Source organism: Protopterus annectens, chromosome 2.part1 (genome assembly GCF_019279795.1).
Source record: "Protopterus annectens isolate FY-2018-M chromosome 2.part1, PAN1.0, whole genome shotgun sequence".
NCBI classification, from domain to species: domain Eukaryota; kingdom Metazoa; phylum Chordata; order Ceratodontiformes; family Protopteridae; genus Protopterus; species Protopterus annectens.
In genome coordinates this window covers 1,746,073,317-1,746,085,816 of record NC_056729.1, presented here as the reverse complement: position 1 = coordinate 1,746,085,816, position 12,500 = coordinate 1,746,073,317, and the positions used below count along the sequence as shown (strand labels likewise).

The window sequence follows — 12,500 nt, the reverse complement described above, 5'->3', positions numbered from 1 at the left end:
GTTATTATTTTACTCTCTGGAGCCCCTCCCCCCCACCTCAAGGCCTCAGTTGAAAATGGGTATGGGGTATTATGGGATAAACAGGATCACTGTGCCCGAGTACAATACCTGCTCTGGTTTCTGGAAAGTGGAAAGACACTACTGGTGAAAATCTGACTGGAAAACAGCAAAAAAGGTGGGTAAATATACACACACTTTTTAAAATATTATATACACATTCATACACACACTAAAGAAGTACAGTGCTTGATTCCCTGGTTCATTTCCTGAGTGGTGTGTCTTCTATGTAGGGTTGCATGTTCTTCTCATGTTTACATGGTGTCCACTTTGCCCCATCTCACATTCCAAAGAAATGTGTGGGAAGGTGAACTGTCAGAGGTTAGAACTGTCATTAGGTACCTGGATATGTGTGTGTGTGTGTGTGTGTGTGGTGTGTGTTTGGTGTGTGTCTGTGTGATGTGTGTGTGTGTGTGTGTGTGTGTGTGTGTGTGTGTGTGTGTGTGTGTGTCTCTGTGTGGTGTGTCTGTGTGGTGTGCCTGTGTGGTGTGCCTGTCCTGTGCTGGGCTGCTGACCAGTTCAGAGCAGGTTAGGTCTTCCAAACGCACTATGGCTAAAGTTATGTCGATAGATGCATAACGAACTTTTCCTGATTCTTGTTCTCAGCTGGCTGCCAAAGCAGTTTCCAACAAATAAAATTTTGCATAACTGCAATCACTTCTGCGTTGTTCTGAGTCACGCATCTGCATATGAATCTTGAATTTTTCACCTATAGCTCTCATTCGAACTCTTATCACTCAATTTTACTTTCTCCATTTTCCAAGGTGCTTCAGAAACATTCTGCAGCATCTCATTAATAAAAACCTCTTCTCAGATTCCCAAAAATGGATTTCTCCTTAGTCGCAGCTCAGGCATTGATCTACTGATTGTAGGTGGATTTATCAGAAAGTGGACAATGGCACCCATGTCACTACAATACATCTTGAATTGTTAAACATTTTTTGGATGTTTAGCCATCCCAATCACAATTAAATCAATGCCCTTGACCTCACTGTCAGTGCAAATTAATGATTCATTTGTTAACTTTCCAAAAGATCTCAAGCTGTTACTCAATTTTTTCCATTTCTTCTCATATACTGCTTGAAGTTGGTATGCTCTAGAAATCACTTGTGTCTCAATGTTATTTGGTATTTATTTCAACAACTTCTTCTATATGCATTAAGCTTTTCTTCCTAGGATTCCACTGAAAAATGGGACTCCTTGGTTAACAATAAATATGCAGATACAAATAACTGGCTTTAGGCACCAGCGAACCTTGCGGTTGCTGGGGCCCCTGCTCCTGGGGGCCCCCAACCACAGTAATTCATCTTAAATTGATATATTTTGTGTCACATCTGTCAAACCAACAAAAGATAGTACAGCAATCCTATATACGTACTAAATCAGGTGGGTAATAACTCATTTATATGTTCTTTAAAATGCAAAATTCAAAAATATTCAGGCTACAGTAACAGTGTTTTATCAAGTAACAGGATTCACAATTCCATTAAATATTTTACTACTGACATTGGGCCCCTAGCTTAGTTAAATCCTACTGGTAGACACTGTCTCCACTAAAACTAACAACATAGCCTGCTTTAGGTACTTGCAATACCCATGGCTGCAGGGACCCCCTTAATTATCCTTGACTGTGTAGGGGCCCCACAAAAGCTGCTGCTGGTTGTGGAAAAATGAGGGAAAAAATACTTATTTCCTGATCATGCACTTTTACCGCAACAGGGCTGTGATATGACCCTTTCAGGATATAGCTGATAAACATGAGACAAGTAAGCACTAGACAGATCAGCAAGCAACCAAGAGTGACTGATCTCAGTGCACACCTTGGATTTTAAGAAAAGATGAAGCTTCCAATCTTTAAGATTGTTTTTCTCTTTTCGGGAGTTTTATAAATACTGGCAGAACACCAGATACTGTAAAATTCAAGTTTGTTGCTAAACAATTCTTTGGAATGCCAAAAATAATTGCAGAATAAAGGCTCAAAATCAGGAACATATTTTAAGTATTACTCTAATTCACTTAAAAAGTTAATAGAATAACACCTTTTGCATCAACATGTATTTTTGGAGAATAAGAAGTGTAAAACTCTGATGTCTGAATTTGACTGTCTGAATCCTGAATGATTTACCAGCAAATTAAACTGTTTATAAAAAGAGCAGAATTATGAGGCAAAATCAGGACAGGTCGCTGAAATAAGGTAAAACTACAGATATGCATTACTCCTCAATGAGGTAAATAAAAATGACTTAACCCTGCTTCTGTTTGGTAATGCTAAACAGCAGTCACTGATCTGGTGTGGCAGTACCAGTGTTGCACAATGTATTGTTATTTGCTGAAACAAGTACAAAGCTACTACTGATATGCCTAATGCTTGTGTGTGTGTGTGTGTGCGTGCGTGTGTGTGTGTGTAAAAATATCACTGATTTTTATCTGTGCACACACTCAATAACGGCAGGACACAGATTATTCTTCTGCGTATCAGTAAAAAATGCAGCTAACAAGTAATTATATTTCAAAACTAAGGCATAAAATATATCGCAGAACATTCAGACAATTAACTCATCTAGGAGTCTGGTGGCCCCACTCTCCAGACTGTATAAATGGATACGTGGGGGCCCCACAAAACTTGTTGCTGGTTGGGGAAAAATGAGGAGAAAAAATGTATCAATTTTCTGATTACACTCTTTAACCTAAACAAAGCTGTGATAAGATCCTTTTAGGATAAAGTTGATAATGGCCTGTTCTCTTAACCGCACCCACTCTAAAACCATCCCTGCTGACATGTGTTAACAGAAAGTTGATGTAGGTTATGGGGGGTGCTGGGGATTGTCTGGTTATTACTACTTTAATTTTCATCACAGTCAGACCTTAGAGGTGTGCACAGGTCGTCATTATAAGCTGCTTTTGGGTTGGGGACAGTGTAGTCATTTTTTCTCTTACTTTTCTCACAGACCTCAGAGGTGTACAAAAAGGTTACTATATCTTGAGTAGGGGCAGTGTACTATCTAGGAGCAATACATTGGAATGCATTACTGTAATCATTGTGTTTTTTCCTCAAAATCACACATCAGATACGTATACAGGTGACTGCCTCTGGGGGTCGGGGTGAGGAGGCATGCTATGTATATCAGCAGACACTTGAAATACATGCCTGTGGCAATCTTGAACCTCTGCTTCTATCCCAACCTAACACCAGAGGGATACATAGGCATTTACTGTCTTTTTTTGTGTGGGGGGGGGGGGGCAGACTGTATTCCTAGACAGGACCTGTGTATCCTCACAGCAATTGTCTTGCTAGTTTATTATGAGCTACTATTTTGTCATCTTTGAACATTAAGCCTTGGTCACAACTTAGATCTTTCTTGAATGAAAAAAAAAAGACAAAGTCTTTTCTTATTCTGACTTATGATTTTTGTTTAGACCACTGTTGGATTAAAAGGTTGGGAAAATGCTCTAAAACACATCCTAGATAATCTATAACTCCTATAGCTTCTGGAGGCACCTACTTAATTGAGTTATTTCTTAAATTCTTATTACTCCCCTGTCTTGGACATGAAAGATGTGTTGAAAGCTTCTTCTTCTTTCGGCTTTTCCCAGTTTTGGGTCCCCACAGTGGAACTCCGGTCCGCTAACGATTGACAGCAGATTTTTACAGTGTCAAGTTGCCAGCTCGATGCCCAACCTTCAACAAAGGCACACCCATTCATGCATGTCTTTCGAATGCTACTCGACCGTGGGGAGGACATGTAGACTCCACACAGAAGGCGCTCCAGCCGAGAATCAAATGGCATCCAAGGAAAACTAAAGTTGAACCATACTGAATTTCTTTCCTTAATCGTAATTTCTGTTCAAACCATCACTGAATTAAAAGGTTGTCTAAAAATTAAAAAAAAAAAAACTTTATAATGCACATTAGAGCACATAGGAGTTATTGAAAAAACTGAAGAGTAAGGCAAAATGTGAGTAAAGGAAGAAAAAACGTGATGTGCATGCTATGGTGAGCCCAAGATGGGGAGACAATAGAGGGGAGCAATGAAGGGTGTGTGCGTGTGTGGGGGTGTGGTGGGGGGGCGCTGAAACAGAGGGCAGTGTCTAGGGTGCAGTTTCACCAAGTCCAACCCAGTACATGAAGTTATTGTAATGCATCATTGTTGCAGCTAAATGTCAGTAACTGTGAATGCTCCTTTGTGAGATGGGCCAACATAGTGTATTACACATGCCTGTTGTAATGTAAGAGCATTGAAGCTACAGGTCATTGTGTGTGTATTACTGTTAAAAGTTTGCAGCATGAACTAAAAGGTTGCTTAGGAGGGGTAGCAATGACAGGGTAATACCTAGACTGAAAACACATAGGGGCCCCCAACTTGACACTTGCTAGGGGCCCCCAAAATGGTAACACCGGCCCTGCAGACACATATTTACATACTTAGTTCAAAGAGTATGTCAATCTCACAACTGTCATGTTTGCTTATCATTGCCTCCCTTGAAAACAGGTAAACCTACTCATTCTAACCAAAGTAGGAAAAATACTCCCACAATAGCACAACAAAAGCCATACAGACAGCTGGATTCACAAACAGCCTTCACTCTATGTACCAGACAAGTGCAGGTACAATGTAAACCAGACCTAGTGCTACATCCCAAGCCTCATTTGAATCTTGGCACAGTGTTGCCCACAAGACTGGAAGCAACTCAACATTTTAATGGTGAGAATTTGAATTCCCTTTCACATGATCCTGCAATGATGTACACTTTTGTCAATTCAAAATTGCGGCTGGCATGTGATTCACAAACTGAATAGAAAGTACACCAGTCCAAGCCCAATGCTCTGCACAGTGTAAGCCACAAAATACTAAACAGTAACTTTGTGTACTGCCAGCACAAAGCAAACTGTACCAGACAAGACACACACACAGTTCATTGCTTTTATACAAAACCGTAATTAGGCTTATTACTGAATATTTTGGCTGCGTGTTTAAAGCAATGCTGTGATAAAGAGTACAGCATATATAAAAATCTTTTTCTAGGTCATTTTCGGGGTCTAAGACAATACTCTTACAAGGAGAGAGTAAAACTATTATCTTTATATTCAGTGGGTTATAGTCATATCCTTAGGGATCTCATATTGCTGCATAAATGTTCTCAAATTAAGGTGCGCTCCTGCCATGTTGGGCATTAGGTTTCTTAGTCAGATTGTAATACTATGAACCGTGGTTACTTGGATGACTTACCTCAAGTGTTCATCAAGGTCTGTAATTTTTTTCTGTTTTTTCATCAAGGAGCTAGGCAGGTATGGAATGGTCTTCCCTTAAGATTTAGAATTAGTAAAAATGTGATCCAGTTTTACAAAAAAAGTCAGTTCTTGGTTTAATTCTTATGTTTTTAAACCAGGATGGTAGACACTTGGGTAGCCCCATTAGGGGGAGTTATCTTAACACTGTGCATTAGCACAGAGATGACAAACTGAGGTGTACTACAGGAAAGGGACACAACAGAGAAGCCTATGATGCCAGGGGAAATGACAAGTAGCCATACAACAATTCGCAGAAACTGAGCAGAGATGGAACAGCAGTATAAATGCACACTGATAACTGAGCATTTGACTCTGAAGACAAGGTCGGCCATAAATATCAGTGTATTCCTTGATGCCAGGGGTGAATATTATAGCTCTTATAAAATCCAAGGCCATGTTACTGAACAAGGATTAGGAAGAGTGATCATAATGCTAAAAGTGGCAGAATGCCCAGACTGATCTACAAAATGGAAACAGATGTTGAACCAATCTGTGGGTGCTATAGATAAACTCCCTAACAACCACAGCCACATGAAAAAGCTGAACCACAACAGCCTACAGGAAATGTCTCATAGCTCTGCTTGTGATGACCCAAGACAGCGTATCCTCACCTACAGCAGTGTTGCTGAGCTTTTACATGAAACAAAGTAAAGCTATGAAAGGTATGCAGGAGTGATGAGAGATATTCAGCTAAGTGCAAGCCCGAAAAGCTCTCATTACCTAGTGCTACATCCCAAGCCTCATTTGGATCTTGGCACAGTGCTGCCCACAAGACTGGAAGCAACTCAACATTTTAATGGTGAGAATTTGGATTCCCTTTCACATGATCCTGCAATGATGTATACTTTGTCAATTCAAAATGTGCCCACACTGTGTAGAAAATGTACAATACAATACCATTTTGCAAGTTTATGAGTGGCACTGCCATACTGTGGCAAGCAGTGGGCTGAATGCTTTGCCACAGGATATCATTACAAGGCACATGGTGCTAGTGTCTACAGTGGTCTGTGGATCAATCTTTAATTACCACAGAGATACATTCATAATGGTGGCACTGCTGATGCAGCTGCTCTCAGGAAGAGTTGGATGTAATCACCCCAGATATGATATATGTCCACATTAGGTAAATGCTGTTTGGCGGGGCAGGATGGATGTCCACATTAGGTAAGTGCTGTTTGGCAGGGCAGGCTGGAAGTCCACATTAGGTAAGTGCTCCGTAGTGGGGCAGGCAGATATGCTTGATGTCCCTATCAGGTAAATGCTGTGTGGCGGGGAAGGGCAGGGTACTGTGTTACATTATTCTGCTTTACTAGGCATTGCTATGACATAAGGAGGGCAAGCTTCTCGGCCTGCAACATTGCAGCTGCTGTAGCACTTGCTCAAGTACGTCTTTTGCATATCTACTCTGCATATCGGCCTATATGTAGGCCCTGTATACCGCAGATAATCAAATATCACTTCTGCATACCTACCCTGAAAATGGGCCCATATATGGGTCCTGTGTGCAATGCACAGTTAGTGGTATGCAAGGATCATCTTTATGGATTTATGTTCCTTCTTCTGGAGCACTAACAGTACTCATGACATGTCATCGAATACACGACCAGAGTACAACTGGACAGTATTGCTGCACTTTAGAAGGCCTCATCGAATTCCCAACCAGAGTACAATTGGACAGTATAGCTGCGCTCTAGAAGGCCTTCAGCATTCTAGTGTAGAAACAACTTCTGGAAAACAGGATATAACTTTGGAGAAAAGTAGCGCTTTTCCGAACTGAAAGTTACTGACATTCCAGTGCTCACCTTGCCTCCATTTTCTATCGTCTCGTGTACCTTCTTCAGGAAATCCCGTTCTCTGCAACGTTTAGAGTCACGGATAGTAGTCGCATACGTAGACTCTGTGATCAGGATATCAGGACGGCACTTGTCAATCCATGCTGCCCTAAATTATAATATAAAAAGGCCATCCCTGCATGAAAATCTTATTTGCAAAATAAGCAGCAAAACACTATGATCAAATTATTCCCTTCGATTACGCACACTTGACTTACACCAACTTCATATAAAATTTTAAGAAAATCAAGAGAAGTAAATTGAAATTAGCAAATTAAAACCTTTATTACAAAGGAAAGAAAAAAGTAACTACAGGAACCCCTTTATGTCAAAAGGAAAATTCTCAATGCTGTATGCTAGAATTCTAGCAAATCATTTTTCTTAATGTAAACACTCTCCTCAAAGAAGAAAGTAATAAGCTGTATTTTATTAACCTGACCTATTAACTTACTTATATTATTTACTGAGATTTGTTTACAGGGAAAGTCCCTACCCATTTTCAGCACCGGTCTGGGGAGAACAACTCCACAAGTACAACTGTAACATGAAACACACATATATGTAAGTACACAACATTTAAGTGACAGAACAGGTTATACACACAAACAGATTTCATATTTTCAAATCAGCAGACAGGTGGCACTCTGCATTGGTTCTAATATATACAAATTTTATATATACAAATATATATATATATATATATATATATATATATATATATATATATATATATATATATATATATATATATATATATATATATATAAAATCGATACACACACCCAGTCATGGCACCACAAGTCAGAGAAAGTACAGTTTTGTACCTACCATAAATGTAGATGTTAGAGTGTTCACACTGCTGCAGTCATCACACTAGGGTTATCCTGTCATCAGGCGGTCCCGCAGTTGGCCTGAATTCCAAAGTCTTGGTCCGGCGTCAGTTGCTGTTGCTTCTTCCCTGACGTCAGTGCACCAGGGTATATAAGATGCATCCAACGCCAGTTTTTCTTGCCCCAGATGTCAGGTGCCCCCAAGTAGGTAGGCAATACGTATTGCTAATAACAAGTATACATAAAGAATAACAACAATACCTTCAGTTACCAGCAAATACACCACAAAGGTTGTACAGGATAGAAAGGCATAGATAAGGCTAGTCAGTTCAGAGGGGATGGATGGAGGGAGGGTAACCTGGACTGCAGCAGTGTGAACACTCGAACATCTACATTTATGGTAGGTACAAAACTGTACTACGTTCATCGTGTTACACTGCTGCAGTCATCACACTTGGGTAGAATCCCAAAGCTAAGGTTGGGTGGCTGGTCTATAAAGAGTTAGGATTGGCTATGAGGCCCTGCCAAACTGCAGTGGCAAATCCTGCTCTGGATTCAGAGTAAAGAGGCAGGTGGTAATGCTTGGTAAAGGTGTGCACTGAACTCCAAGTTGCAGCCTCCAAAATTTCCTTGGTAGGTACTCCTCTGAGAAAGGCAGTTGAAGTGGCTGTAGCCCTGGTGGAATGTGGCCTAATGTGTTTTGGGACTGATTTTCCATGCTATGTAGCAGTAACGAATAAAGTGCCCTATCCATTTGGATATAGTCTGCTTTGAGATAGCCTTGCCCTGTGATCCTGCAGCATATGCTACAAACAGTTGCTCAGTTTTCCTGATAGCTTTTGTTTTGTCCAAGTAGAAGCGTAGCTGCCTATGTATGTCCAAAGTATGCATAAGTTTCTCCCCTTTATTCTGGGGGTTTGGATAAAAAGTTGACAAATGGATGGTTTGGTTAAGAGCCACACTAGATGCCACCTTGGGCATAAAGGTAAGGTTTGCCCTTAGAGAAACCCTGTCTTGATGAAAAATTATAAAAGGTTCCACTGCTATTAATGCCTGTAGCTCTGAGACTCTTCGTGCTTAAGTTACTGCTAGGAGAAGAGCTGTTTTCCATGACAAAAATTTTAGATCGGCTGTACTTGCTGGCTCAAAAGGTGGCAGGGTTAATTTTTCCAGAATGAAATTGAGGTCCCAAGATGGTGTTGGTGCTCTCCGGGGCGGTCTTATGTTTTTAACCCCTCTGAGGTATTGCTTTAGCAAGGGATGAGAGAATAAAGGAGGATCCGTGTTGTAATGTGCTGAAATGGCAGAGGTGTGTATCTTAATTGATGAGAAGGAAAGGCCTCTGTCCAGCATCTCAGTCAAGTATTGTAAAATCTGAGGAATGTTTGGAACAAGAAGGTCAAGGCTTTGAGCCTGATTCCAGGTGCAGAATCTCTTCCATTTTTCTGAGTAAGCTTTCCTTGTGCTAGGCCTCCTGGCCTCTAACATGACATCCATAACCGCTTTAGAGAGAGGTGCTGCCTGTTTGACTAATGAATCTGCCATGCAGCCAGGTTTAGTGTTTTGAGCTGCCCGTGCAGGATCTGATTGTTTTGCTGAGTCAGAAGGTGTGGAATTTGAGGCAAAATTCATGGTGGCCCTTGAGCAAGGTTCCTTAAGATAGGGTACCAGTGCTGGCGTGGCCAGTCTGGAGCAATCAGGATCATCTGTGGTTTCTCTTGTCTGGCTTTTAGGAGTACCTTTGAAAGGAGAAGCAAAGGTAGGAATGCATAAACTTTTAGGTTTTTCCAGCTGAACAAAAGAGCATCCACTTTCCATGCTTGTTTGTGATAAGCCCTTGTGCAGAATTTTTGTAGTTGGCAATTCAGTGGGGAGGCAAAGAGATCTATGTCTGGGCATCCCCATTTTTGCGTTACCATGCTGAATATTTGGGGATTCAATTTCCATTCGTGAGGGTCCAAAATATTTCTTCTTAGATCATCTGCCAGAGTATTTCTCTTTCCTGGAAGGAATTGTGCTTGCAGGTGGACTTGATACGATAGAGCTGTGTCCCACAAGGTCATGGCTTTCCTGCATAGGGTGTAAGAATGAGTGCCCCCTTGCTTATGTACCACATTACTGTGGTGTTGTCTGTCTTTAATAATAATTGTCCTGGATGCAGAAGGTCCTTGAAAGCTGTTATGGCATTCTGAACAGCCAGCATCTCTTTCTGATTGATGTGTAGATGCATCTGGTCTGTGGTCCACTTGCCCTGAATGCATTTTCCTGCCATGTGTGCTCCCCAGGTGTAATCCGAAACATCTGTTGTTAGTGTCTGCCTGGCTGTGGGTATGGTGAAAGGCTGACCCTTGTTTAGGTGACATGCCTGTGCCGACCATCGAAACTCCTGTTGCAGGCAGGGAATCATTGGTATTACTGCTTCTAAACTGTGAGAGTGTTGAGACCAAACACTTTCAGGTACCATTTTATTTTCCTCATATGGAATTAGTAGTATGCAGGATGCCATGAATCCCAGGGCCTGCAGAATTTTTCTTGCAGGGAGATGGGACTTTTTTGCCAGTAATTGAAAATACTGAATTAGTTGAACTTGTTTGTCTGGCGTGAGGTAAGCCATCTGGGCCGTTGTACTTAAGCTGGCACCCAGGAATGTAATCTGTTGTGAGGGCACTATTTTTTACTTCTTTTCATTTACTGTGTACCCTAGAAAAGTTAACAACCTCATTACAAATGCCAGATGCTGTAGAAAGATGTCCTTTGTCTCTGCTTGAATGAGACAGTTGTCCAGGTATGGATATATTTGAATTCCTTTTTGTCTGCAAAAAGCAATTACTGGTGCCAGGCACTTTGTGAAGACCCTGGGCACAGTAGATAAACCAAAGGGCAGTGCAGAGAATTGGTAGTGCATTGAACCAGCTCTGAATCTAAGGTATCTTCTGCAATTTTGTCTGATAGGGACATGCAGGTATGCCTCTTTGAAGTCCAGAGTAACAAGCCAAGCGTTCTTGCCCAGCATGGGTAGAAGCTGCTGTAAAGTCAACATTTGAATTTTGGAATATCCAGCTAAGTATTTAGAATTGATAGGTCTAGTATGGGCCACAAGGCCTTGTCTTTTCTGGGGACCAGGAACAGTCTTGAGTAAAATCCTTGTCCTTGTTGTGGTACTTTTTGAATAGCTCTCATGTCCATGAGGGCTGTAATTTGTCTTTGTGCCTCTGCCCATTGATTTTGTGGCAGGTCTGGCATTCCTTTTAGCCTTGGTAAAGTATGAAAGTGGAACCTGTAACCTTGAGACACTATATTCAGAACCCATTTGTCTTGGGTAATTGTTTGCCAGTTTTGAGAAAAAAGTGCTAGTTTTCCCCCCAAGGGGGCTTCCAAAAGGGAAGTGCTTGGTGTATGAAGGGGAAAGTCATTGAGACTGTTTCCTGTAAGGTTGAGACTTGTCCTCACCTCCTTTTGGGGTTGAGTTGCCCCATTGTCTTTGTCTGTTTGAGCCTTGGGGTTGAGATCTGCCTCTTGGGCGTCTGTATCTGCCTCTCTGTGGCTTGTCTGACACTGGAAAGGACCAATTTTTTGTAGGCCAATTCCTGCTAAATCGAGGTGGCTGTACCTGTAAGAAATCCTTGACTGTTTGCATAGATTTAGCTTTATCCTCCATTTTCTTTAACACCTCTTCTGCCTTAGCTCCAAACAAAGTATCATGCTGTAAAGGAGCATCCAATAATTTTGCCTTAACATGATCAGGTAAACTCTGTTCTTTTAACCAAGCATGCCTTCGAATCACTGAACCTGTAATTGCAGCCCTACAAGAGGCCTCTAGAGAATCAAAACCACATTGCATAGTATGTTTTCCCACCTGTTCAACTGCATGCAACAAATCCTGCATTTCTTTACAATCAGGAGTTTCTGAGCTTGCAAGCATTTTCTGTTTTAACTGAGCCATTAAATATTGTTGGTACTTAAGCATGTGAAACTGGCAATTTAAAGCTCTTACTGCTAGAGTTGCAGAAGTGTATACTTTCTTCCCCCATCTCTCCAAAGCTCTGGAATCACTGTCAGAGGGTACTGGATTTTTTGCAATGGAAGCCTTAACTCCTTTTGGTCCCTGGGAAATAATTTCTGGATCTGCAGAAGGGTTTTTATAAAGAAACTTGAGAGAGTCAGGGACTCTGTAGTACCTATCTGGCTTGGCTGGTGCAGGGGGTAAAGAATCAGGAGATACGCTGGATTCAGAGAACACATTGTCCACAATATCAAGCACAGGCGGAATAGCCAGTGGCCTGTGCTGAGGCAGTAAAAGGAAATCTCTGAGCCTTTTCTTAGATTCTGAGTATTCCTGACTTTCCCAATGGAAATGCTCCCTCATGGTATGTAAAGTTTCCCCAAAAGAATAATCCTCAGGAGGAGAGGCTGAAGGGATAGATTCTTCAGCATCAGAGTCCTCATAAGGAGGTATAGAGTATCCCTGGTCAGAAGAGGAATCAGAGGAAA

General features: G+C 41.4%; 1 protein-coding gene across 1 annotated transcript in view; it reads right to left on the bottom strand.

The window, feature by feature from the left end:
- Window positions 1-12,500, bottom strand: part of INTS11 (integrator complex subunit 11) — a 519,827-nt gene that overhangs the window by 374,173 nt on the left and 133,154 nt on the right. Inside the window, exon 6 of the mRNA XM_044063605.1 lies at window positions 7,150-7,288. Within this exon, the coding sequence (XP_043919540.1) occupies window positions 7,150-7,288 (139 nt within the window). The remainder of the gene's footprint in view (window positions 1-7,149; window positions 7,289-12,500) is intronic.